The sequence below is a fragment of the Hemicordylus capensis genome, chromosome 1 (genome assembly GCF_027244095.1).
Source record: "Hemicordylus capensis ecotype Gifberg chromosome 1, rHemCap1.1.pri, whole genome shotgun sequence".
In the NCBI taxonomy this organism is placed as follows: domain Eukaryota; kingdom Metazoa; phylum Chordata; class Lepidosauria; order Squamata; family Cordylidae; genus Hemicordylus; species Hemicordylus capensis.
The window spans coordinates 17,778,920-17,802,936 of NC_069657.1; the positions used below are offsets into that span (position 1 = coordinate 17,778,920).

The 24,017-nt window shown below is 45.1% G+C and overlaps 1 protein-coding gene across 5 annotated transcripts in view; it reads left to right on the forward strand.

Moving 5' to 3' along the window:
* The window catches only part of CEP170B (centrosomal protein 170B), a 134,010-nt gene that overhangs the window by 49,599 nt on the left and 60,394 nt on the right, over positions 1-24,017 (forward strand). For all 5 annotated transcript variants that reach the window (XM_053278824.1, XM_053278842.1, XM_053278852.1 and 2 more), the window contains exon 6: positions 4,816-4,954. In XM_053278824.1, the coding sequence (XP_053134799.1) occupies positions 4,816-4,954 (139 nt within the window). The remainder of the gene's footprint in view (positions 1-4,815; positions 4,955-24,017) is intronic.

Here is a 24,017-nt window from a genome sequence, read left to right on the forward strand (position 1 = left end):
CCTGTCCCCAAAGGGCTCGCAATCTAAAAAGAAACATAAGCCACCGGAGAGATGCTGTGCTGGGGCTGGATAGGGCCAGTTGTTCTCTCTCTGCTAAATAAAGAAAATCACAACTTTAAGAGTGGTGCCTCTTTGAAGGGGAAGTTCGGCTACTGTTTCTAACAGTAAAAAGGTAAAATGGGCCATCAAGTCGATTTTTGACTCCTGGCGCCCACAGAGCCCTGTGGATTTCTTTTGGTTCCTTCCTATATCACTGCTGCCCGATATAAGTAATCCTATTTAATTTAATCAGGATTAAAGAACCATCAATTTCAATGGGATTACCCATGAGCAATTTAATCCAGACATCAACCATAATTTATAATCCAAATATAGTACGCCCTTCATTTTCCTGGAATTTTTATCATATATCATATCATACTATATCATATCATATCATATCATATCTCAACCATATCATATTATATTATATATGGCATGGGGGTCCATGGAAATACTTGGAAGATCTGAGGGGTCCATAGATGCATAAAGGTTAACAATCTCTGCTCTAAAACCCAAAATGGATTAGAAATCTGAGTTCAGGTAGCCCATAATATTTAAAATTTTGCAAGTAGCAACAATCGGTGGTGGGGAGAGTTGGATTGGAACCACAGCACGAGAGTGGTGATGTTAACCCTTCCCCATGCTGTGGTCCCAACCCTGCCATCTACTATTTTAGTTAGAAAAAGCAAGCATGCTCTGTCAAAGTGCCCTGTGTAGTTAACTAGGGAGGTCCAGTTATGGATGCTGCTGGCTCGTTTGGTGGTGATTCGCAACCGGGCCTTCTCTGTGCCTGCCCCAGGGCTTTGGAATATGCCCCCTGTTGAAATAAGAGCTTTCAGGAAGACCTTCACGATGCACCTGTTTTCTCAGGCTTTTAACTGAAATTAATTTTAAACTATTTGTTTTTATCTTAGGAGGCTGTTCTTATTTATCTTGTGAAATTTTCAACTGTGTTTATTCTGTTCTATATTTGTTGTGTTTTAATTCTGTAGACCGCCTAGAGATGCACATATCAGGCAGTATAAAAATATGACAGACAGACAGACAAAAATGTAGTTTTGCCCTACAGTGCATTTGTTCCGACCAGCAAAAATATGGATCCAATCAAAGGTGTCTCATATGCTGGAGTTCTTGGGTAGCCAGCATGTGGCCCTGGCCTATGCAATAGCTTTGTTTTAAAGGTAAAGTGTGTCGCCCAATCGATGTTGGCTCCTGGTGACCACAGAGCCCTGTGGTTGTCTTTGGTAGAATGCAGGAGGGGTTTACCATTGCCGCCTCCTGCACAGTATGAAATGATGCCTTTCAGCATCTTCCTATATCGCTGCTGCTCAATACAGGTATTTCCTGTAGTCTGGGAAACATAGTCTGGGAAACATACCAGCAGGGGTTTTAACTGGCAACCTCTGGCTTGCTAGTCAAGTTATTTCCCCACTGCGCCATTAGGCAGCTTTGTTTTAGCCACAGGCTTAAGGCAAACCTCTAAAAACTCAATATTGTGGGCAGAAGCTTGGAAAAAGGCAGTATATCCTTAGGGACAGGTGGAGGTATAGCTATCCGTCAAGCAACACTTGGCACAATACAGAACTGCTAGGAGGATGAACTCTGATCTAAGATTATTTTTCATCATGATACGTGGGTAATTTCTCCTGGGAAAGCTCTGCAGAAATAAAGGGGAGTGGTAGTGTGTGTCTGTGCTCTTGCACAGCAACTGTTCACATCAGGCTTGTGCAAGAGAAGCTCTGGGTGGACTGTGCTCATTACATGCCACACTCACTGTGTGTGTGGGGGGGGTTGATAGGAGGCATTCATATTGGCTACTAATTCTCAGCCAGCTAGGCTGATTCCTAAAATGTAGATTCCCTAAAGAATCCAAAAGCATTCATGAGAGCCTGCATTGAATAGCCGGCATAGTATAGTGGTTAGAGCAGCGAACATAGGAAGCTGCCATATCCTGAGTCAGAGCATTGGTCCATCTGGCTCAGTATTGTCTTCACAGACTGGCAGCAGCTTCTCCAAGTTTGCAGGCAGGAGTCTCTCTCAGCCCTATCTTGGAGATGCTGCCAGGGAGGGAACTTGGAACCTTCTGTATTCAAGCATGCAGATCAGATGCTCTTCCTAGAGAGGCACCATCCCCTAAGGGGAATACCTTACAGGAACTTGGAACCTAGATGCTCTTCCCAGAGTGGCTCCATCCACTAAGGGGAATATCTTACAGTGCTCACATGTAGTCTCCCATCCATATGCATCCAGGGTGGACCCTGCTTAGCTAAGGGGACAAGTCATGCTTGCTACCACAAGACCAGCTCTCCTCTCCTTTTCTGCAACCAAAACAGCATTGTGGTTATAGCAGTGGTGGGAAACCTTGGCTCTCCAGCTGTTCACCCAGCACCCCCAGCCACAATTTATTCTGCCTATGGATGATGGGAGTTCAGCAAGAGCTGGAGAGGCAAGTTTGCCTGCCCCGAGTTAGGGTGTTGGACAAGGACAGGAGAGACCTGAGTTCAAATCCCCCTTCAGCCATGAAACTCACTGGGTGGCTCTGGGCCAGCCACTGATCTCTAAGCCTAATCTACCTCACAGCATTGTTGTGAGGATGCACATAACCCCATGCACTGCTTTGGGCTCCCTGGAGGGAAAGTGGGATATAAATGCAAAAACAGATAGCATAGCGGCTCAAGTCATGCAAACCCAACATGTTTGTATCATATTTGGGAACATCTGAAGCTGCCTTATTCTGAGTCAGACCATTGATCCATCAAACTCAGTACTGTCAACTCTGACGGGCAGCAGCTCTTCAGTGTTTCAGGCCGGGGTCTTTCCCAGCTCTGTCTGTGGATGTCAGGGATTGAATCGGGGGGGGGGGAGGGAGGAGATTGGGGCACAGATGCTCTGTGCGGGTTCAGCTAGTATAACCATAAGATACAAAGCAGCAGCAAACAAAACGCTCATTTAAAAGCCTGGGTAAAAGCCAAGGCTTTATGTGCTTTCTAAGAACTGTACTGGCTTAGAAATAGGAAACTGCCCTATCAACCGGCCACTAAGCCATCTATGGTAGTATTATCTACATCAGGAATTCTCAACGTTGGGTCTCCAGATGTTTTTGGACTTCAGCTCCCATAATCCCCAGCCAAAGGCCACTGGGCCTGGGGATTATGGGAGTTGAAGTCCAATTACATCTGAAGAACCAACATTGAGAATCCCTGGTCTACATTGACTGGCAACAGCTCTGGGGGATTTCAGGTGGGTATTTCCTACCTGGAGATGCCAGGGATTGAACCTGGGATCTTCTGCTGCTCTTCCATGGAGCTACAGCCCCATCCCTTAAGGCTTATAACCCCTCACGGGTTTTTTAGGTTTCATGCCTGATTGTTCAGCGTCTAACTGTTGTTCATGAGCATGGGAAGGTTTCTCAAGTGAATGAGCCTTAGGGCAAACGCAGGACAATGGCCAAGCTTCCTCACCTTTAACAGCAGAGCCACCTAATGGTGCAGTGGGGAAGCAACTTGCCTAGACAGCAGGAGGCTGTTGGTTCGAATCCCCGCTGGTGTGTTTTCCAGAATATGGGAAACTCCTATATCGGGCAGCAGCGATAGAGGAAGGTGCTGAAAGGCATCGTCTCACACTGTGCCGGAGAAGGCAATGGTAAGCCACTCCTGTATTCTACCAAGAAAACCACAGGGCTCTGTGGTCGCCAGGAGTCGACACCAACTCGAAGGCGCAATCTTTCTTTTCCTAGAAGAGGGGATTCTGACAGCTGCAGGCTTGACAAAATGTGCTTCTCCTAGAATCAGCTCTACCTTAAGTGGGGTAGTGGGGGAAATGCTTGATTAACAAGCAGAAGGTTGCTGGTTCAAATCCCTGCTGGCACTATATTGGGCAGCAGCAATATAGGAAGGTGCTGAAAGGCATCATCTCATACTGAGCAGGAGGAGGCAATGGGAAACTCCTCCTGTATTCTACCTAGAAAACCACAGGGCTCTGTGGTCGCCAGGGGTTGTCACTGACTCGACAGCACAAGCTCTTGCTCTTGCTCTCTCATATGTGTAACTTGGTCTGGTTGTAATATATGTCTGATATTTTTCGGGAGCTGCCTTTTTAATTATATAATTCCCATAGCCTATCTGGACTTACCCCTTGTACTCCAGGTTAAAGACCCCTGTATTAGAGACAAATTCCATTGGAAAATATGGACCTTGTGCACTAAGAAAGGCTTCAGTTCTTCACAGAGGTTTAGCTGTGCAGATATCTAGATTTTTTGGCTGTGGAGTAACGTTTGAATATGTACACTGGCTGGCCAATCTGTCCTCTTTTGCGGGGGCAGGGGGAGTCCATGCGTGACAAGGGTGTGTCTGAACATTAGTATTTATCAAACTGACAATGAGGTGTGCAAGGTAGGGGTTTTTGAAGTGGGGACATTCCTCTCCCTCTGGGATCCTGAGCCTCTTCCCTTCACCCCATGTTTGGTGGTTTTATTTATATTTGAACGTATATACCACCTCTCATACATTTGTCCCAAGGTAGTTTACAAGGTTAAATAAAATAAATACAACAGTACAATCCATGGCATCACTAACAATCTAATAAATTTGAAAAATTTATTACAATATTTATGAGCTGTTCTAGCACTATAGATTGCTCAAAGCAGCATACAAGTATAAAAATAGTTAAAAATGCAATCAAATTATTGAATGTTGTCAGATTCTGTTGGAACTGCAGCTTGACTCCTTGTTGCACTGTCTGTACACATGACGTTTCTTGCCTTCCATCCTTCAGCATGAGAAATACACCAGCCAACTCCAGATGAGCTTTAAAGGCACATCAATGAAAAGGGTGGAGCAGCAAATGGATCACAGTGGAGATACTGAATCGCCCCAAGCCAAGCTGGAGAAAGGCGAGAAGAAAGCAGTTACAGGTACTGATTTAGAAAAACCAGATAGTCAAGAATGGAAACGAGTCTTGGTTTCCCTTTTGGGGATGTTTGGATTTTTTCCATCGGTTAGGAGTTAGTGCAGTGAATGTGTGGGCTGCTACTTTCTGGGAAGTCATTTGTGGTTTCGCGCTACAACTTGTTTCTGCTTTTCCAGATTAAAAGGAATTCTGCTGTATCTTTGCATCGAGGCTGTATTCAGGCATTTGCACTGTTTCCCTTCCTATGTAGGTAGTTGTTGTGTGGGGTTGGGACTCGGACAATGTTGATCTGCTGGTTCTGGGTCGGGTCACACTTCCCCAGAAGGAACAGGTACGCAGTCTGGGAGTGCTTCTGGATCCAAACCTCTCCCTGGTGTCTCTGTTTCAGGCAGTGGACAGAGGACCTTTCTATCAACTTCAAATGATACCCCAGCTGCATCCGTTTCTTGAGATAAACTGTCTCAGAACAGTGGTACATATGTTGGTAACCTCCAGACTGGATTACTGTAATGCGCTCTATGTGTGGCTGCCTTTGTATGTAGTCCAGAAACTGTAGTTGGTACAGAATGCGGCAACCAGGGTGGTCTCTGGGTCATCTCAGAGAGACCATATTACTCCTATATTAAAAGAGCAACACTGGTTACCAATAAGTTTCTAGGAAGAATACAAGGTGCTGGTTATAACCGATAAAGCCCTAAACAGCTTAGGCCCAGAGTATTTAAGAGAACCTCTTCTTCATTATGAGCCCCACCATCCATTGAGATAATCCAGAGAGGTTTGTCTGTGGTTGCCGCCAGCTTGTCTGGTGGCTACTCAGGGACGGACCTTCTCTGTTGCTACCCCGAGACTCTGGAATGCACTCCCTGCTGAAATAAGAGCCTCCCCATCTCTGACAACTTTTTTAAAGTCCATAAAGACCGCCCTGAGCCATTTCGGAAGGGCGGTATATAAATCAAATCAAATCAAATCAAATAAATAAATAAATAAATAATAAAGACTCATTGGTTCACCCCAGGCTTTTAAATTTGACTGCGGCTTTAAATTGTTCTAAGGTTTTGAGTTCTGTTTCAGTTGGTTTATGTTGCTGTAAACCACCTAGAGATGGAAGTTTGGGGTGGTGTACAAATTTGATTAACTAAATAAGTGTGTGTGTGTGTGTGTGTGTGTGTGTGTGTGAGAGAGAGAGAGAGAGAGAGAGAGAGAGAGAGGGGTGGGTGGGTGGGAGAGAATGGGTGGAAAAGGTTACAGGCTAGGCAGGTTAGTTTGGTTTCCTGTCCCCACCCCACCCCCCGCCAATATGTCTCTGCTTTCTTATGAATGGCACAGGTGATTCATAGAGAACCAAATGGCAGTGTCTGAGGCTGTGTACTTTCACGTAGAGGTCGTGACTGAGTTGAACAGACTGCTGCAATCCTGGAGGGATAATAAATAGAACTAGTGGGAAGCTTCTGGTGACAAATTGATTGTTGTAATTGCTGCATCGTATATCTGTTTCCGAAAGAGCTGGAAATGTTACGCATCCTTAAGGATCATAACTGGAGCACCTGCAGGGGAGAGAGAGGTACTGGCAGACTTGGGGTAACACACGGATAATGCCCCCAACTGCCGCTCAATGTAACTCAATGGAGCGGAATGTTTGCAAACTCAGAGGGTAGTTAACAGACAACCAGGTGGGCAGAGCTCACAGAACTCAGTGGCAAGAGGGTGGGGGGAGAAGGGCTTGAACAAAAGGGGCAGGAAATTTCCCAGCTTGAAGACTCAAAATAGTAGCAATGCCTTCTGCTTCTCATGGGGAAAGGAGGCTAAAACACTTTAGTTTTCTCACCAGCCCTTTCAAACCTTTGTCCTTCTGAAGGGGAAGTAGTTTGACACATTTAAATAAATGTGGGCCGTGGCTATCTCTGGTAAAGGCTATCTCTGGTAAAGACAAGGATATCTTTGGTTAAGACATACAGGTGGAAGTTTATGAACTAGGGCAGGAGCTCTAGTTATTGGATTACAGCTCCTATCACCCCAAAAGCCATTGTGACTGGGGATGATGGGAGCTGTAGTTCATTATCTGGGAACCCAAGGTTGGAAACCAAACCCCTGAAATGGTGGGCAGGATTTGTCTCCTCATGCTTCCTCTCAACCCTTTCCCCACTCTGTTCATGCTTGTTAGAAGGTAGCAGGATCTATATCACGCAGTCAAGGGAAATCCCGCATTCAAATACATGTTAACTGGGCAAAGAGGCACCTTTTAACATGGTGATTCTCTTTATTTAGCAGGGGGAGAGTAACTGGCCCTATCCACCCCCAGCACAGGACCTCCCGTGACTGTTGCTGGTGTTTGTCTTGTGTTTCTTTTTAGATTGTGAGCCCTTTGGGGACAGGGAGCCATCTTATTTGTTTGTTATTTCTCTTTGTAAACCGCCCTGATCCATTTTTGGAAGGGCGGTATAGAAATTGAATGATGATGATGATGATGATGATGATGATGATGATGATGTGGGATCTCATGGCCCAGCTTTTCCTTATGTGTGCGATGAGGGTGAGGGCGGGGGGATACTTAAGCCCAAGACCCTCTCCTTGGCTTAGCAGAATTCTTGCCCCAAGTAGGCAGAGAAATGTCGTGTAGCGGAATGATAGAGAACGGGGCTTTAATTTTTAAACTAAAAATATGTCAATGTAAGGCCCAAGATGGGGGGTGGCTAAGCTGAGGAGACTGGTCACCCTCTTCCCCCCTACGTTGCTGCCCCCCATGTATGATTAATGTTGTTTTAAAATAATGTCGTGGGCCAGCCTTTTCCCTGGAAGCTATTATTATTATTATTATTATTATTATTATTATTATTATTAATTCAATTTCTATACCGCCCTTCCAAAAATGGCTCAGGGCGGTTTACACAGAGAAATAATAAATAAATAAGATGGCTCCCTGTCCCCCAAGGGCTCACCTTCTAAAAAGAAACACAAGATAGACACCAGCAACAGTCACTGGAGGTCCTGTGCTGGGGTTGGATAGGGCCAGTTGCTCTCCCCCTGCTAAAGAAAGAGAATCACCACGGTAAAAGGTGCCTCTTTGCCCAGTTAGCAGGGTCCTCTTCTGACCTCTTAGGGGTCAGAAGAGGACAAACCGAAAGAAACGTTCTTTCAATTCACTCTTAAAGCCCATCTCGGTTACCAAGGCGAAAAAAAGGAAGTGATCCTTAGCTGGCCTTATGGAGGCTCTCCGATGGCTGGGCCCAGCTACAGCAGTACTCGTGACCTTAATCTTCCATGCTGTGTATTGTCCTTGTAAAAAAAAATCCCCTCTAAGCTGGGATCGAGTATTAAGAGCTGTGTTTTCCCTTTTGGCTCTTTACTTGAGCTGACCCCCCCCCCACCTCTACCTCTCTCTCTCTCCCTCTCCCTCTCTCTCCCTCTCTCTTCCCTTTTTGCATTGCTTTGCCTTTGTGCACATGAGCGTGTCCACTTCACCTGTGACAGCTACCGCAGATGTGACAGGTACCGGGCTGCATTGCTAGGAGTAAGTAGCCAGAAGCTCACAGTCAGGAGGAGCCATTTCCCCATGATTAGCTGTGACAGAAGAGGATGGTTAAAGGAGGTTACTGTTTCCTCAGCCTTGAAGGAAACTGCCCGGTGGCAGCAGCCGTAATATGAGCCAGATTCCTGCCTTGTGTTGCAAAATATCACCATTTTCTTCTCCGTGTTTTTTTTTAAAAAATCTCCAATGTAATTAACCTGAGACATCTTGGCAACCTTTGGAGATCGTGTGTGTGCATCTGCGTCTTTTGGACTGCTATTTGCAAATTAACCTTTGGACAATTTGCCTAGTTCTGTAGATAATTGGTGGAAAGAACGTACGTGTGTGTGTGTGTGTGTTTGAAAGTAAATGTTAATGGTCCATGAGCCAGGCCCACAAATTTTGGCCATTGACAAATGCTCATAGTGATTTTATGTCTACCCCCTAATGATGGAAAATAGGTGATAGCATTGCTGTACTTACAGCCGTGTATGTATTACCACCCCTTCTTTATCCCTGTCCCCAAATGATTAGGGTTTAAAATTGCAGTCATTTTTGCACAGAGGAAAGGGTTAGGGTCAGAGTTTGTGTTACAAAGAACAAATTGTTGTACTCCTGAAGTAAGCTTTGGAGGACATTCTTGCCACTCTTCATTTCCATTCCTTTGCAACACCAGAGCAATTTTATAGTACTTTTTGTGTCTTTAAAAATTAACTTTTAAAACACCCTTGCAAATTTGGCTGTGGCAGAGCTGATGGTCAGGACAATAAAAGCCTGAGAACACACTGAAAGACTAAAGTATTGCAGTGCAATCACCTGTTTTATATCTCTAGAGACGTCCAAAATCACAATGAAAATTTCCCCCCTCAGATAGTATGGACCCCCCAGCTGTCTCATGTACTTTTTAATTCATTCATTCATTCAATATTAATGGCTGACATCCAGAGTAGCATTCTGAGGATGCACCAGGAGTTGCATCCTCACAAGGAGAGGATGCTTTAACTTGGCCAGTTTTCCTGAGCAGCACAGTATGTGCGTGGGGGAAAGGGGAAACAATTTTCACTGTTCTCCCTTGCCTCCAGAAATGTTCTTTACTTTCCAAGAATATGTCCCTGAGGGCTATGTGATGCTCAGGAACATAGTTCTGGAAGGCACAGAACAATTACAGAGGCAGGGGGATCAGTGAAAATTGCTCTGCATTCCCTCTGCATGCACGCTCTGCTGTTCTGGAAGCCTCTGGCTGAAACATAGGACCACAGGAAGCTTCCTTATACTGACTGAGACCATTGTTCCATCTGTCTCAGTATTGTCTACACCCACGGGCAACAGTTCTCCAACGAGATGCCAAGGACTGAACCTGGGACCGTCTGTATGCAAAGTAGATGCTCTGTCAGTTAGCTATGGCCTCATCCGCTTGCTGTGTCCTTGGAATGCTGCTCTGGGTATCAGGCATCATTATTAATATTACTGATATTATTAATATTCATAATTAAGAACATAAAGCTGGTAAGGATAAGGACTATGAGTGGCTGTGCTCACATCCAAGCCTGGAATGTGTGTTCTCCAACCCACAGGGTAACTGAAATGAATTGTTGGACTTTGAGACAGACCAAGGGCTTCAGTTGGAGTCTAACGTGCAACAAGAGAATGCCAGGCCCGTTATATTGATACCAGGCTGAGCCAATCTGGAAGCTTCATATCAGCTACCAATTGCAGGAGCTGGTATTGCACAACCCTGTATCCATCTGTAGTACAAGCTTTTCCAAAGTTTGAGCACTCACTCACCTATTCAAGGCAGCTCACACGTTAAGTCCCAGCCGCACACCCTGAGACTCCTGGTTCGAGTTGGAGCTCCAGCTAGCCTCCCCCACCAACATGTTACTTATGTTTCACAGGCAGGGAAGCATTGATGTGGGAGAGAATTTGACTGTATCATCACCCCTTTGGCATCCTGAAATTGTACTATCCTGGGGGAGGGGGTGCTATCTATCTATCTATCTATCTATCTATCTATCTATCTATCTATCTATCTATAAATTTGTATTTTATTTTTATTTAATTTATATATCACCTGACTCCAAAGGCCCTAGGCGGTTCACAAAAATAAACACAACAAACACAAAATAAGACAAACTGTTAAAACAGTTAAAAACCATTTACATTTAAAACAACTTAAAACATTCAAACTCTTAGATCCCACTCTTCTAAAGTGTTGATCAGTTGTGAGATGGGCCCTTACGAAGGATCAAGTTGAAAGTTCTCGCAGATCCCATTGTTGGAGGGAGGGCATAAAAAGTTGCCCTGGAATTGTCTCCCAGTTCACCTACCTCCTCAGGTGCCAGTTTGGCAGCGGTAGCGGCAATGGTGAACCTAAGAATAGCCCTGCTGGATCAGGCCCAAGAAGGCCCATCTAGTCCAGCATCTTGTTTCACACAGTGGCCCACCAGATGCCACTGGAAGCCTACAGGCTGGAGTTGAGGGCATGCCCTCTCTCCTGCTGTTACTCCCCTGCAACTGGTATTCAGAGGCATCCTACTTTTGAGGCTGGAGGTGGCCTATAGCCCTCTTACTAGGAGCCCTTGATAGTCCTCTCCTCCATGAAGTTATCCAAACCCCTCTTAAAACCTTCTGGGTTGTTGGCTGTCACCAAATCCTGTGGCAGAGAGTTCCACAAGTTGATTGTGCGTTGTATGAAAAAGTACTTCCGTTTGTTGGTCCTAAATTTCCCGGCAATCAATTTCTTGGGATAACCCCTGGTTCTAGTGTGATGTGAGAGGGAGAAAAATTTCTCTCTATCCACTTTCTCCACACCATGCATGATTTTATAGACCTCTATCATGTCTCCCCGCAGTAATCTCTTTTCTAAAATAAAAAGCCACAGGTGTTGTAATCTTGCCTCATAAGGAAGGTGCTCTAGGCCCCTGATCATCTGGGTTGCCCTCTTCTGCACCTTTTCCAGTTCTACAATGTCCTTTTTTAGATGTGGTTACCAGAATTGTACGCAGTACTCCAGGTGTGGCTGCACCATAGTTTTGTATAAGGGCATTATAATATTAGCCATTTTATTTCCAATCCCCTTCCTAATGATCCCCAGCATGGAATTGGCCTTTTTCACAGCTGCCGCACATTGAGTCGACACTTTCAAAGGAGCTGTGTCCACCACACTGCCCCTGAATGGCAACCACTAGTTTCCCCTCAGAAATCCTGTGAGAACAATGCCACTCATCACATTATGCCATTACCAGGGGGCTTACAGGGAAAGGAGACCACTCAGAGGGACTCAACCCTCACCTGAAAATTACCGAAATTTTGTTGTTGTTTGCAAATGGGGTGGCAAAATGGAGGAGGACTCATCTCACTCAGCCCTAGTACTTACAGGAGCAATCAAGAGCTTTGAGGACTTCTTGCCTGTGCACTTCGACCAATTACTCAGTTCCTACATACTCAGTCAGGCCTCTTTAGCCCCCACCCCCCTTTTTTAAGGATTGGTAGTGGGCTTAAATCATTAATGGAATGAAGAACATAATACCTTTTAGCAGCAAAGTGGGCTTACTTAGTGACGGTAGCAAAGAAGCTTTGGGGAGAAAACTGCCAGGATAAGCCGGTAGGTATTTAGTGGTTTGCTTCTAGCAAATTAAAGCCAGGTCTTCATTGACCAAAGTTCATGTGTCTCCCTCTCTCGTTTTTTTGGTGGGGAAGACAGAGAGACAGAAAAGAATCTTGCAGGAAATAAAAACAAATAAAGCATCCTTTAGAATCAGTATGTTACCACCTTAAGTGGCGCAGCAGGGAAATGCTTCACTAACAAGCAGAAGGTTGCCGGTTCGAATCCCCGCTGGTGCTATATCGGGCAGCAGCGATATAGGAAGATGCTGAAAGGCATCATCTCACACTGCGTGGGAGGAGGCAATGGTAAACCCCTCCTGTATTCTACCAAAAGGAAACCACAGGGCTCTGTGGGCACCAGGAGTCCAAATCGACTTGATAGTACACTTTACTTACTTTACTTTATCAGTGTGTTGGTGCTACTCTGAAGTACACCTTAATAAAATGTTAAGCTGCACGGTGAAAAAAAGTGCAGAGGTTTGCGGGCAAGAAGGCAACATTCAGCAAACTATTCATTCATTCATTCATTCATTCATTCATTCATTCGATTTCTATTCCACCATTCCAAAACTGGCTCAGGGTGACACAGAGAAATAATAAATAAATAAATAAGATGGATCCCTGTCCCCCAAGGGCTCACAATCTAAAAAGAAACAGAAGATAGACACCAGCAACAGTCACTGGAAGTCCTGTGCTGGGGGTGGATAGGACCAGTTACTCTCCCCCTGCTAAATAAAGAGAATCACCACGTTAAAAAGTGCTTCTTTGCCAAGTTAGCAGGGGTGATCTTTCCATTGTTCTGAGATCTTTACTGAAGGAAGCAAATCAGTGCTACAAAAGTGACTATGCTTTGTGAGGTTTATAGTGTTTAATTGGGGGGAAACGGTATAAAGGAGCTCTGTCGTCCTGTGCATTAGAAATAAGCTGATCATCTGATTGGATTAGGAAGAAGTATGTTCCTTGATGAAGTGCGCCTTGTGGTGCTGGAGAGTATTTTGCAGCCTTTAACTCTTCTCATCCCCCCTCTCCTGAGACAATAGAGAACTACATGCGGTCCAGAGGTAGGCTTTGGAATGATTCTGGTGGGCCTTGTGCATCTGTTTTTCTTGGCTGGCTATATGTTTGGGTCCTTTCAGAAATGGTTAGTGTAAGTTTTGAAATTTGGCACTGTGGATGTATTGCCGGTTGCATTGTTGATCATCAGCATTGAAAGGGGAGATAGGGCTGTAACTCCGTGGCAGAGCATCTTCTTGGCATTCAGAAGGTCCCAAGGCCACTCCCTGGCAGCATCTCCAGGTAGGGCTGGGAAAGGGTCCTGTCTGAAATCTTGGAGGGCTGCTGCCTGTCAGTGTAGACACTACTGAGCTAGATGGAGCAAGAGTCTGATGTGATATAAGGTAGCTTCCTATGCATGTTTCAATGTATGAAATGCAACTTAAACATGCATTGGAGTTTTAAGCATGTTTGCTCAGCAGTCAGACCCATTGAGTTCTGTGGGACTTGCTCATCAGGCATTGAGGAAACCTTAGGGTTGTGGCCTGAGATTGCCAACAAACGATACTTTTTTGTTTCCAGAGAGAAAAATGTTGTTTGGAAGGATTGCTGTTCTGACTGCTTATCCCATTTCCCCCTTCTACCTAAACAGGTTTTTGCAGGTTTTTCTTTTTCAAAACCCTACAAAACCTGCTTGTCGAGAAATGACAGTGAGACAAAAAAGGGGTGTGTGTGTTGTGTATGTACAAATTGTGGGAAGTGAAACAGTTTCAAATGACTTTCAGCTCTCTTGTTTGTGCTTTTGCAGAGCTGCTTTCCATTGTTATCAGATCCACCATTACATTTAAATATATATTTTGAATTTTCTACAATATTTAGAAGTAAGCATGGATTTGTGGTTCAGAATGGTTGCAGGCTATGAGTTATCTTGAAAGTGTTAGGCTTGAGTCAGTGTTGATCAGGATTCAATTCTTGCCTCTGACTTCCTTGGAAGAATGGCTTTTTTCCTAACATGAATTGATAGTTGTGATTGATCCATTGTATTTTTATGTGAAGCATCAATTGCTGTGTTTGTGATGACCTGTGGTATAGTAATAATAGTAATAAAAAATTTAAGTTGTTAGTACGGATTTATTTCTCTTGCATTGACTGTCAAGGCTTTGTGGGGTATGGCCTACAGTCAGATGGAAAGCCAAGAGACAAGCATGTAGCTGAGATCAGGTAGAAGCTGAGGTCCCAAGTGGTGAGCAGAGGTCAGAGGCAGGTATGTAATCAAGGTAATATCTACTGTCAGTTTTCAAAAAGCAGAAGTCCAGGTGAGGCAAGACACAGGAATCTGTATGGTTACTGTAACAAGTTGCTTAGCCTGAGGAATCAAGCAAACACTTTTATAGGGCCAGCCAAATCCAGATGAACTGGTTTAATGGGGCTGGTGAGTTGCAGTACCCTCCCTAGCCATTATTAGGGTGGCACTGTAGTTCAGGGAAAACCAGGCCAATAGCTCCCTCTACCTGAATACGGTGCTTGGGCCCTGCTGCCAGTTTTCGTGGTTTGGTTCTTTGGTGCCTTATGTACCCACGTTTGGAGAAACCTTCTAGAGACTATTACTGCTTTTATCTCCCCGCCCCCTTGCCCCTTTAATGGATGGAACTTCGCATTTGGTGGCAAACACAAGATTCCCAACTACAAACACATGGACATGCCAAGCAACAGTAGAAGGGTGTTCTTAAGGGGAGAAATAGTATGTGGGAATGGGGTGCTTAACCCTTCCCTAGCTCTTTCTCCACATGCCCAGGGAGTGCATCTGGCATGTGGGAGAAAAGCAGCCAGGGGACAGGTTCCGGAGGGAAAAGGGTGGGTGAAGGAAGGGTTAAGCACTCTTTTCTGCCTGCCTCTTCTTTGCAAATGTCCCTCCCATCCCTGCTGTGGTATTGATCATGTATATATTTAGTACATTTATATCCTGTCTTCCATGAAGCTCAGCATACATGGGGCTCCCGGGTGGCATCCATCCATTCATTCATTCATCCATTCATCCATTAATTCAATTTTATACCCCCTTTCATAAGGCATCACAAAGTAGTTTACAAAAGTTAAAATACAACAAAATTGTAGAAAAATCACATTTAAAAATCAGTTAAACAGTGAAAATGATGAAACACCAAATAACAACAGCAACAAAGACAGAGGCAGAAAAGCTGAGAGACCCGGCAGCCCCTAATTTATAGCTCAATTTCTATACTGCCTTTTGTGAAACTCACCCCAAGGTGGTTTGCAAAAGTTAAAATACAACTTCCATAAAAATCACATTAAAACACTGAAATCCATTAAAAGCGATAAGAACCATAAAAACACCAAAAAGCAGCCGCTGTAAAATAAGACAGAGCAGCAGGATAGCAGAGAGACACTTGCCAGATCCAGACCTGAGTAACACCAGCAAGGCTGATATAGCTTCATGACATGCCCTGGAAATCCTGTGTTGGCCACCATATCGTGAGACTTGGCACTAGACTTTAATCTAATGTATGCTTGCAGAGTTTTCACAGGCAAGTTTGAGCTATGCTAGTTCATGTCCTTGTCCTCCAGTATCCCCAGGCGGAAACCTCTGCCTACACGACTTGTCTGGATTAGGCTACGCTGTGTGGCCCTTCAGATAAAGCAAAGCAAGGCAATATGTCTTATAGGCAGGCAGGTTTCTGTCCACCGCTGAAGAGAATACTTTCCCAGCCAAGAACAGAATATATAATTTCACTCCTGAGAATATATGATGCTGGCGATTTATGGAGATCTCAATCATAGTTATCACAGCCACTTTTCTGTTGATAGGCAACTAAAAAAAAAAAGTGACCTAGTTCCAGAGGTCCATGTTTTTGTACGATGAACTGGTAAAAAGCATTATTGCCGGTGAGCCCACAAAAGCAGGAAGACTTGCACTGAGAAGAGATGTACTAGCATGGCCAGGGAGATCCGTGTTGATCATTCAAGAGTCTTCTGCCTGGTCACATCCAGGTGATACCTATTTTCCCCAGGCTACCAGGTGAGTGTCACCTTAAGTGGCACAGCGGGGAAATGCTTGACTAACAAGCAGAAGGTTGCCGGTTCGAATCCCCACTGGTACTATATTGGGCAGCAGTGATATAGAAAGATGCTGAAAGGCATCATATCATACTTTGTGGGAGGAGGCAATGGTAAACTCTTCCTGTATTCTACCAAAAGAAAACCACTGGGCTCTGTGGGTGCCAGGAGTAGAAATTGACTTGATGGCACACTTTACTTTACTTACCAGTTGAGTGGCTATTTTCCAGTCTGCTTTCTGTTGGTTCAACGCCACTGGTGTTTACCTAGAACTGTACTAGTTGTGTGTGAAGTGAAGCGTTGCTTTTCCAGCCCATGCAATTAAAAGAGGGATATGCCATGAGGGATGTGCCCCCTGCCTCTCCCATTATCTTTTGCAGATGGCCAGTTGTCCGTGAATGTCAGGACAGGTGTACTTCGGGTGTGTTCCCCTTTTAATGGGGTAGACTGTAAAAGTATCATCCTAACTTGCCCTCTGGCTTTCTTGAATCAGTTTCATTGGGTGCCCCAAAGATCTAGTATTATGAGAGAGGGACAAATATTTTATCTCCAGTCATTCTGCCCATAGCGCTGTTCAGACAATATGTTGTACCTGCATTCAGATGTCTGTATACATGTTCATGTTTTTTTGTATCAATGATGTACCGTGTTCATTTAAGGAGTGATCTTGGGTACAGACCTCCTGAAATGCAGGATTCAGATAAGAAGCATACTACTGTAACTGGGTGATCTTGGGTATGAATAACTACCTGTGTACAGATCTGTACCTAGCCCACTTCAGACATTATAGCCTACATACAGCGTCTCAAGTGGGGGCAGAAGTCCCGCCCCAGTCCTGTCACTCACCCCTGCAGCCCGCTGCTCACAGTTACAGCAGTGTTCATCTGAAGAGGGGAATGCTGCATCCCTGATGGCAGGCGCTTCCTTGATCAGGAAGCTCAGTATCCCAGGCTCCTGATCACAGAAGTAGCATTTGCTTCTTCAGACAAGCACTGTTGTAATTATGAGCAGTGGGCTGTTGGGGTGAGTGACGGGGCGGGGGCGGGACTTCCAACCCCATTTGAGATGCTGTACGCAGATACAGATGTCCCTCGCCTACCACGGGTTTGCCAATCATAGATTTGAGTATCTGCGACTGGCAAACTGTCACCCCCTTCGCCAAACGCAACTTGAGTATTCATGGTTGGCGCCATTTTGCTTTAAATTTTCAGCCATTTTTTGGGCCAATTTCCAGGGTCAATCTGGGGGTCGGGGTGATTTCGGGGGGTTGGGTTTTTTTGGGGGGGGGTAATTTCCAGGGACATTTCTGCTGCTCGGGGGATCTGTTCTGGGGGTCGGGGATTTTTAAAACTTTTTTGGTGGATTTTAGGCACTTTGGCACTCGCGATTCCCCTAACCTCCTGTTTCCCATTCATTTCAATGCCTTGCCAACGACAAGGGTTTCCAGGAACGGAGTCCTTGCGGTTGGCGAGGGACAACTGCACAGCTTCTTTAGTTATAATGTCTGAACAGGGCTTATATGTACACTGTATTCAGATTGTGTGAGTGTTGAACGTAACATGTGAATAGGGCTTGTATCTGGCATAATGTTGAGGACCACTCCAATCCCCCTCCTTAGTTCTCTTTCTTTCTCAGTGAAAAAACCCCCAAGCTTGTTAATCTTTCCCTCTAGAGAAGGTGCTCTCAAACCCCTTGTGCACTTTCCTCATCCTTTTTCCACCAATAAGCCAAGATTGCAAGGTCATATTCAGGTTGAGATTCATATTGGCTTTACTAATTATTTTTAAACCTTAAAAGATGAAAGAGGGACTTTTTCTTTTTTCAGCTTTTGCTCCTCAAGGAGCCCGCTGCCTATCTATTATCTGTCTGCTGGAGATGGAAGTAGTATTGATTAATAATGAATGGGAAGAAAGGGCTAGACGGCAGCAATATAGATTTTTTTTTGGATGCGTTGTTACAGCCAGTTTTTAAACATCTTCAGATGCCAAGGAATGTACCACTTTCCATGTCTTTCCCCCGGTCTGCGTGAGGGTTGCCTTATTGCTCCCTTAAAAAAATTGGAAATCCTTGGCACTTAGCAGTTAGTGGGTGTTGTGTTTTTTTTAAACAAAGTGTAGAGAGATTTTTGGGTTCAAAGAAATTGAGTGAACTGCTGTTATGATCAGAGCAGCAGGATCCGTCAGTTAAAATCTGTCTCTTGGGAAGCAGCCCTTGTTTTAATGCATAGCTCTCTTTTTCTGGTTTGACCAGACAGTATTTTTTTTAGCTCAGCGCTCTCAAGTTCATTGTCTGGGGTGAGCTGGTACAATACCCTTTTTGTCATTACTCATTTTATTTTCATTGACTTTTTAGTAGGAAAGGGAGTGGGCTATTGCATTCCTCCTAACTCCTCACTGTATTGATTTACCAGGGCTCCTAGCCTCCGCACCCTAGTTCCAGTTGATCCCCTGCCTGGCTTATGCTTTCTCTCTCCTTTCATTTTTGCTCCCTTCCTTTGTCCTATGTATTGGGAAATCCTAAATTCTGCAGAACTCCCATGGCAAAGTGCCAACAGATGATGCAAATTAAGTATGTTTGTTTGTTAAATTTCCTTAAGATCTTTTAAGGCCACCTTTCTACTCAAAGTGCACAGAATGGCATACAATTAAATAGTGTCAAGAATTAACATAGCAAAATAAGTTAAGCGCAGCTGCAAAATGCTGGGCTCTCAGTCCAGGAGCTCCCACAGGTGAGCTCACATGCTTTGCTCCTTTGCCAGCACAACAGTTCCCAGGTAGTGGGAATGATCAGCCAGTTCTTTGCACTGCAGTGCCACCCATATGATGGTCAGAACTGGTACTGCAGCTCTTCAGTTGAGGTGACCTGAGAAACTAATAGGTGCCTGGCTGTCCCCATACAACAGTTGCTCCAGGGTTGGTTCCTCAGTCCTATACAACAGTTGGGAAGTCGTGCAGGACATCTGGGTCTCCCTGGGCCTGGAATGGTGAAATGTCCATGGTGGTGGTGTCAAGCTGTTTGGCTTACTCCTCTTGTGGTGGATAGGGTTGCCAGGTCCAGATGCTGAAAGAAAGTCGATATCTGTCACCAAAACTGTGGAAATAGAGGATACCAATAGATACCAAAAAGTATCCAGAAGTTCTCCACTTGCATAAAATCTGTTGTAATCTGCTCAGAAACATATGTTTTGGGCGGTATAAAAATATGTTGAATGAATGAATGAATGAATGAAAATGTGTGTATGTTTCTTGGTACTATATAAGCATATTTTGATAAAAATTGGAGAATATGAGAATAAATACAGCTCACCACTATGAAGCTGCTGATCAGGTGAGCTGTATGTCTGCTCAGTCTGCTGTCTAGGTTCAGAGTTCTCAAGGCCCCTGCTTCTGAACCGTAAATCCTGATTAGGTTACCACACACGGTCCTCTGTCCTCGTCGTCCTCCCATGGATCACCCAACCTGCCCTCCCTAGCCAGCCGGCAACCTCACCTCTTGGCTCGAGGTAGGGCAGTCGGCTAGCTACTGAACCAGCCTCTTTGTATGCTGGCGCAGTGGTGCATGTGCGCTCTCCCAGTCACTTGCTGTTTTGTACCACTACAAACAGTTATAGATGGCTTTTCAACAGAAGGGTTCACAGTTGTTTTCAAAGAAAAATGAATAAGATGCTTCCCTGTCTCCAAAGAGCTCACAGTCTAAAAAGAAACGCAAGGTAACACCAGCATCAGCTACTAAAGGGATGTTGTGCTGGGATTAGATAGGGCCAGTTGCTCTCCCCATGATAAATAGAAGAGATTGACCACTTTGAAAAGTGCCTTTTTACTCAGTTAGCAAGGGGAGCTGCTAACTGAGTAAAGTTAGCTAGCTAGCTGCTAACTTCTCACTGCCACCACCGCCTCCACCACATGAAGCAAGCAAGCTGTACCTGCTGGGCCCACGACCTCTCCGTGCTCCTATATCATGTGGCTCTGCATCCTGCCACTGAAGCAAAACCTCCCCTCTAGCTTCCTCATTGGATGGATGGTCAGTAGGGAGGGAAGAGAAGCTGCTCATGAAAGCAACATGTTTTGAGCAAACAAAATGTTCCAGCTGCTCCCCAGAACTTTGGACACCACAACACATGCCAAAAAAAAAAAAAAAAGTCATTTGGTCCTCAAAATAGTTGCATGTCCTCTGTAAAGGCCTTACCTCGCAACCCTAGTGGTAGAAAGCAGTTGCTTTGAAGTCGCTTGGCAAAAGATCCCTTGGGTTTGGCAGCTCTCTCCACTTCCGGGGGTTCACTCAGAGCAGAGGGGGTGGTGAACTAGCCACCTCTGCATGCATGTATTTATTTATTTACTACGTTTCTATCCTGCTCTTCCTCCACGGAGCCCAGAGTGGTGGACATGGTTATGTTTATCCTCACAACAACCCTGTGCGGTAAGTTAGGCTTAGAGAGGAGTGACTGGCCCAGTGACACCAAGGGAATTTCATGGTTGAATGGGTTTTGAACTCTGGTCTCCCCACTCTAACCATTACACCATGTTGGGATGTGTGTATGATCATGCACTGAACATCCATTTACGATGACTATGAATTTATATACTGCTTTTCAACACAAGTTCTCGGAGTGGTTTTCACACACGTGCACACGCAAAATGGCTCCCTGTCCCCAAAGGGCTCACAATATTAAAAAGAAACACAAGATAGACACCAGCAACAACCACTGGAGATATGCTGTGCTGTGGTTGGATAGGGATGGTTGCTCTCCCCTGGCTAAGTAAAGAGAATCACCATTTTTAAAAGGTGCAAGGTAAGTGGGTATAGGATTACAGCTTTTGCCCCCTCCCCACTGCCAGAAAAAGTCCTGAAGACACCCATGAGCATCACGAAAATATAGTTACAGAAGCAACATGTTTAACCCACAATCTTCACTAAGTTAAAAGTAGAGGCAGTTTTGCCGTCAGTAGCCATAGGCCCTTACAAATAAAATACAAATGACATACAGGTCTAAAATGCAGGAGCAAAACAAATTCAACTGGTCAGTTACACCAGAATATTATACAGCCAGGCATTGATCTCTTCACAAGGATGTCTTGTGAAGACATTCAGCAGTGCTGAAGCTGAAGACCTTAGGAATATAGGAAGCTGCCTTGTAATGAGTCAGACCATTGGTCCATGCAGCTCAGTATTGTCTGCACTAACTGGCAGTGGTTCTCGTAAGCTCAGAGACAGAATCTCTCCCAGCCCCTACCTGGAGAAGGCAGGCACTAAACCCGGGACCTTCTCCATGCAAAGCAGATACTCTTCCACTGAGATATGGCCGCATCCCCCAAGAGGGATATTTTACAGAGCTCACATGTAGTCTCCCATCCAAAGGTAACCCAAGGGGGAACCTGCTTAGCAAAGGGGGAAATTCACGCTTTGCTTGAGAGCAGGAAGGAGAATGCCAGGGAAGGTGGAATCTGAAAGATCTTTTATAAAGACTGCAGGAGGCTTATGACAGGGTGAAGTGCACAACTTGTAATTTACCGAACACAGCTGAACATATTTATTTATTTTTAAAAATTATACCCTGTCCCTCCAGCACACTATTGTTCAGGGCAGCTCACAACAATAAAATAGATACAATATACAATAAAAGTAATACAATTAACTCCATTAAGTAAACAAGTTAAAAATCAGGTTAAAAGCCACAATCCGTATTAAGTTCAAATGATAAGTTATTTTAAAAGCTAAAAACTGAGAATAATAAAAACGAAAAACCAAGGTTGGAGCATTACAAAGCCTCCTTTAAGAAGGTGTGTTTTAAGTTGTTGTTGTTGTTTGAAGTCACCTTATCCCAAATCTGATCATTGGTCCAAACAGCTCAATATTGTCTACCCTGGCTGGCAAGGGTTTCGGACAGGAGTCTTTCCCAGTCCTTCCTAGAGATGCCAGAGACTGGACTTGGGGGCTTTTGCATGCAAAGCAGGTACTCCTCCAAGGAGCTTTGCCATCCCAACAGCTGCTTCATAAAACTCCCGTTTTTGCTATAGGGCCAGTGTGCCGCACTAAACCTGGTGGTGAAGGCAAGGATGGCAGGCAGAGGCATTGCTGGTTGACATCAGCGCGCTCCACCCAGGCAAGGCAAGGCAGCTACATTAAATGCTGAGTTAATCTACAGACAAGGTTAGCATGACACAGCCTCATCTGTCAGTTCAATATGACAGGACCTCAACTCTTGCCACACCCAAGCCCAAAGTAGCTTGGGCCACTGGGTTGGGCATATGGTGACTTCAGGAAAGGAAATTGGAACATTTTCCAGGGCTATAAACCAAATGGGATTTAGGATGTTTGGCTTATGTGGAATTTTAATTTATCATGCCCCCTGCCTCCCATCTGTCTGTTGACAAATAAATAAGACTCCTGCTAACTGAGCAAACAGTAGGGATGTTCGAGTCACCTGTTTGGCTGGTTTGGTTTGAACCGGGTCTCTGATTCAGCCGAACTGGTTCTGGCCCAGTTTGGACACCAAAACTGGACTGAACCAGTTTGGGGATATTTGTAAAGAGGAATCCGGTGAGGATTCCCCTTTACAAATAATGGGGGCATTCCCTAATCCCTATCCTAAAGGTCGCCAGTTGGGGGGAGGCGAGAGAAAGGGTAGACTATACCTTTAGTGGTGGCCGCAGCAGAGATATCGGAGGTGGCAGGAGGGGGCCTCCCTAACCCCGGCAGCCTTTAGAATGCCCCCTGTACTTTAAAGGGGAATCCTCGCCAGATTCCCCTTTACAAGTATTCCCGAACTGGCCCGCAAACCGGTTCTTAGAACTGTGGCCAAGCCGGTTCAAACCTGGACTGCCTGAACCAGACCGGTTCAATTTGAACTGTGTTTCGAATCAGGCCGGCTTGCACACCCATAGCAAAGAGGCACCTTTTAAAAATGGTGATTCTCTTTACTTAGCCAGGGGAGAGCAACCGTCCCTATCAAGCCCCATTGAATTCAGTGTGACTGGCTTAATCTGGCGGGAATGCCTTTCCTGGCCTCCACCCCCGGACACCCATTTTGAATAAATTCTGGCCGTAGGAGTGAAGAAGACACTTTCCGGTCAACCATTTTCACTGTATCGCACTGTCACCAATAGTTCAATATTTATCTAGACGACTGCTCCAGCTGACCTCAATCCTGTCGCTTTAATGGATATTGTTCCCCACTCCACGCTCCCTAGGCTGCCTGAACTGATGAGCCAAGAAATGTGCTTGAATGAATTGGCGCCCATCTGGACAGACTGGCACAAATTTGTGGCGGTGGGTGTGTGGTTAATGAGCCACACTCAAAGAGACCGGCGTCAATGCAATTAAAATGACAGAGCCGTTTAGTTACTTTTCACTGAAGCTTCATGCTCTGTGGACTGACTCACCTGCTACTCAGTGCTTTTTCTGCATTGTGGATGATGTCCAGGTTGGTACGTACCCAGGTCCTAGTCAGGTGGGACCTGACACAGCAGTCTCAGGACTGAAGCTAAGGAGGCCCAGGACTGGTTAGTGCCTGGATGAGAGACAGCTTGGGAATATGACAGATGCCACCTTGAGTTCCATGGGGAAAAAGTGGGATCCAAAGGTAGTAAATAAATGCATCAGCATTCTGTCCCAGGGGCCACACTAGGGATGGACCTGAACCGGTTCGCTGTTGGGGTGCGAGGGGGTTTGAAGAATAAGCTTTCTTGATGTATAATAACGATATTTTGAGACTTCTGAGCAGGGAAGCTAACCTGTGGACAGCCATACCCCATAATTCTAAAAGTGACATTATTTTATTTGTCAGTTTCATATCCAGTTTCAGACATAGGCATTTCCAGATAGGATAATTTGTGTTCTCCTCTCTCTCTCTCTCTCTCTCTCTCTCTCTCTCTCTCTCTTCCCCCACCTT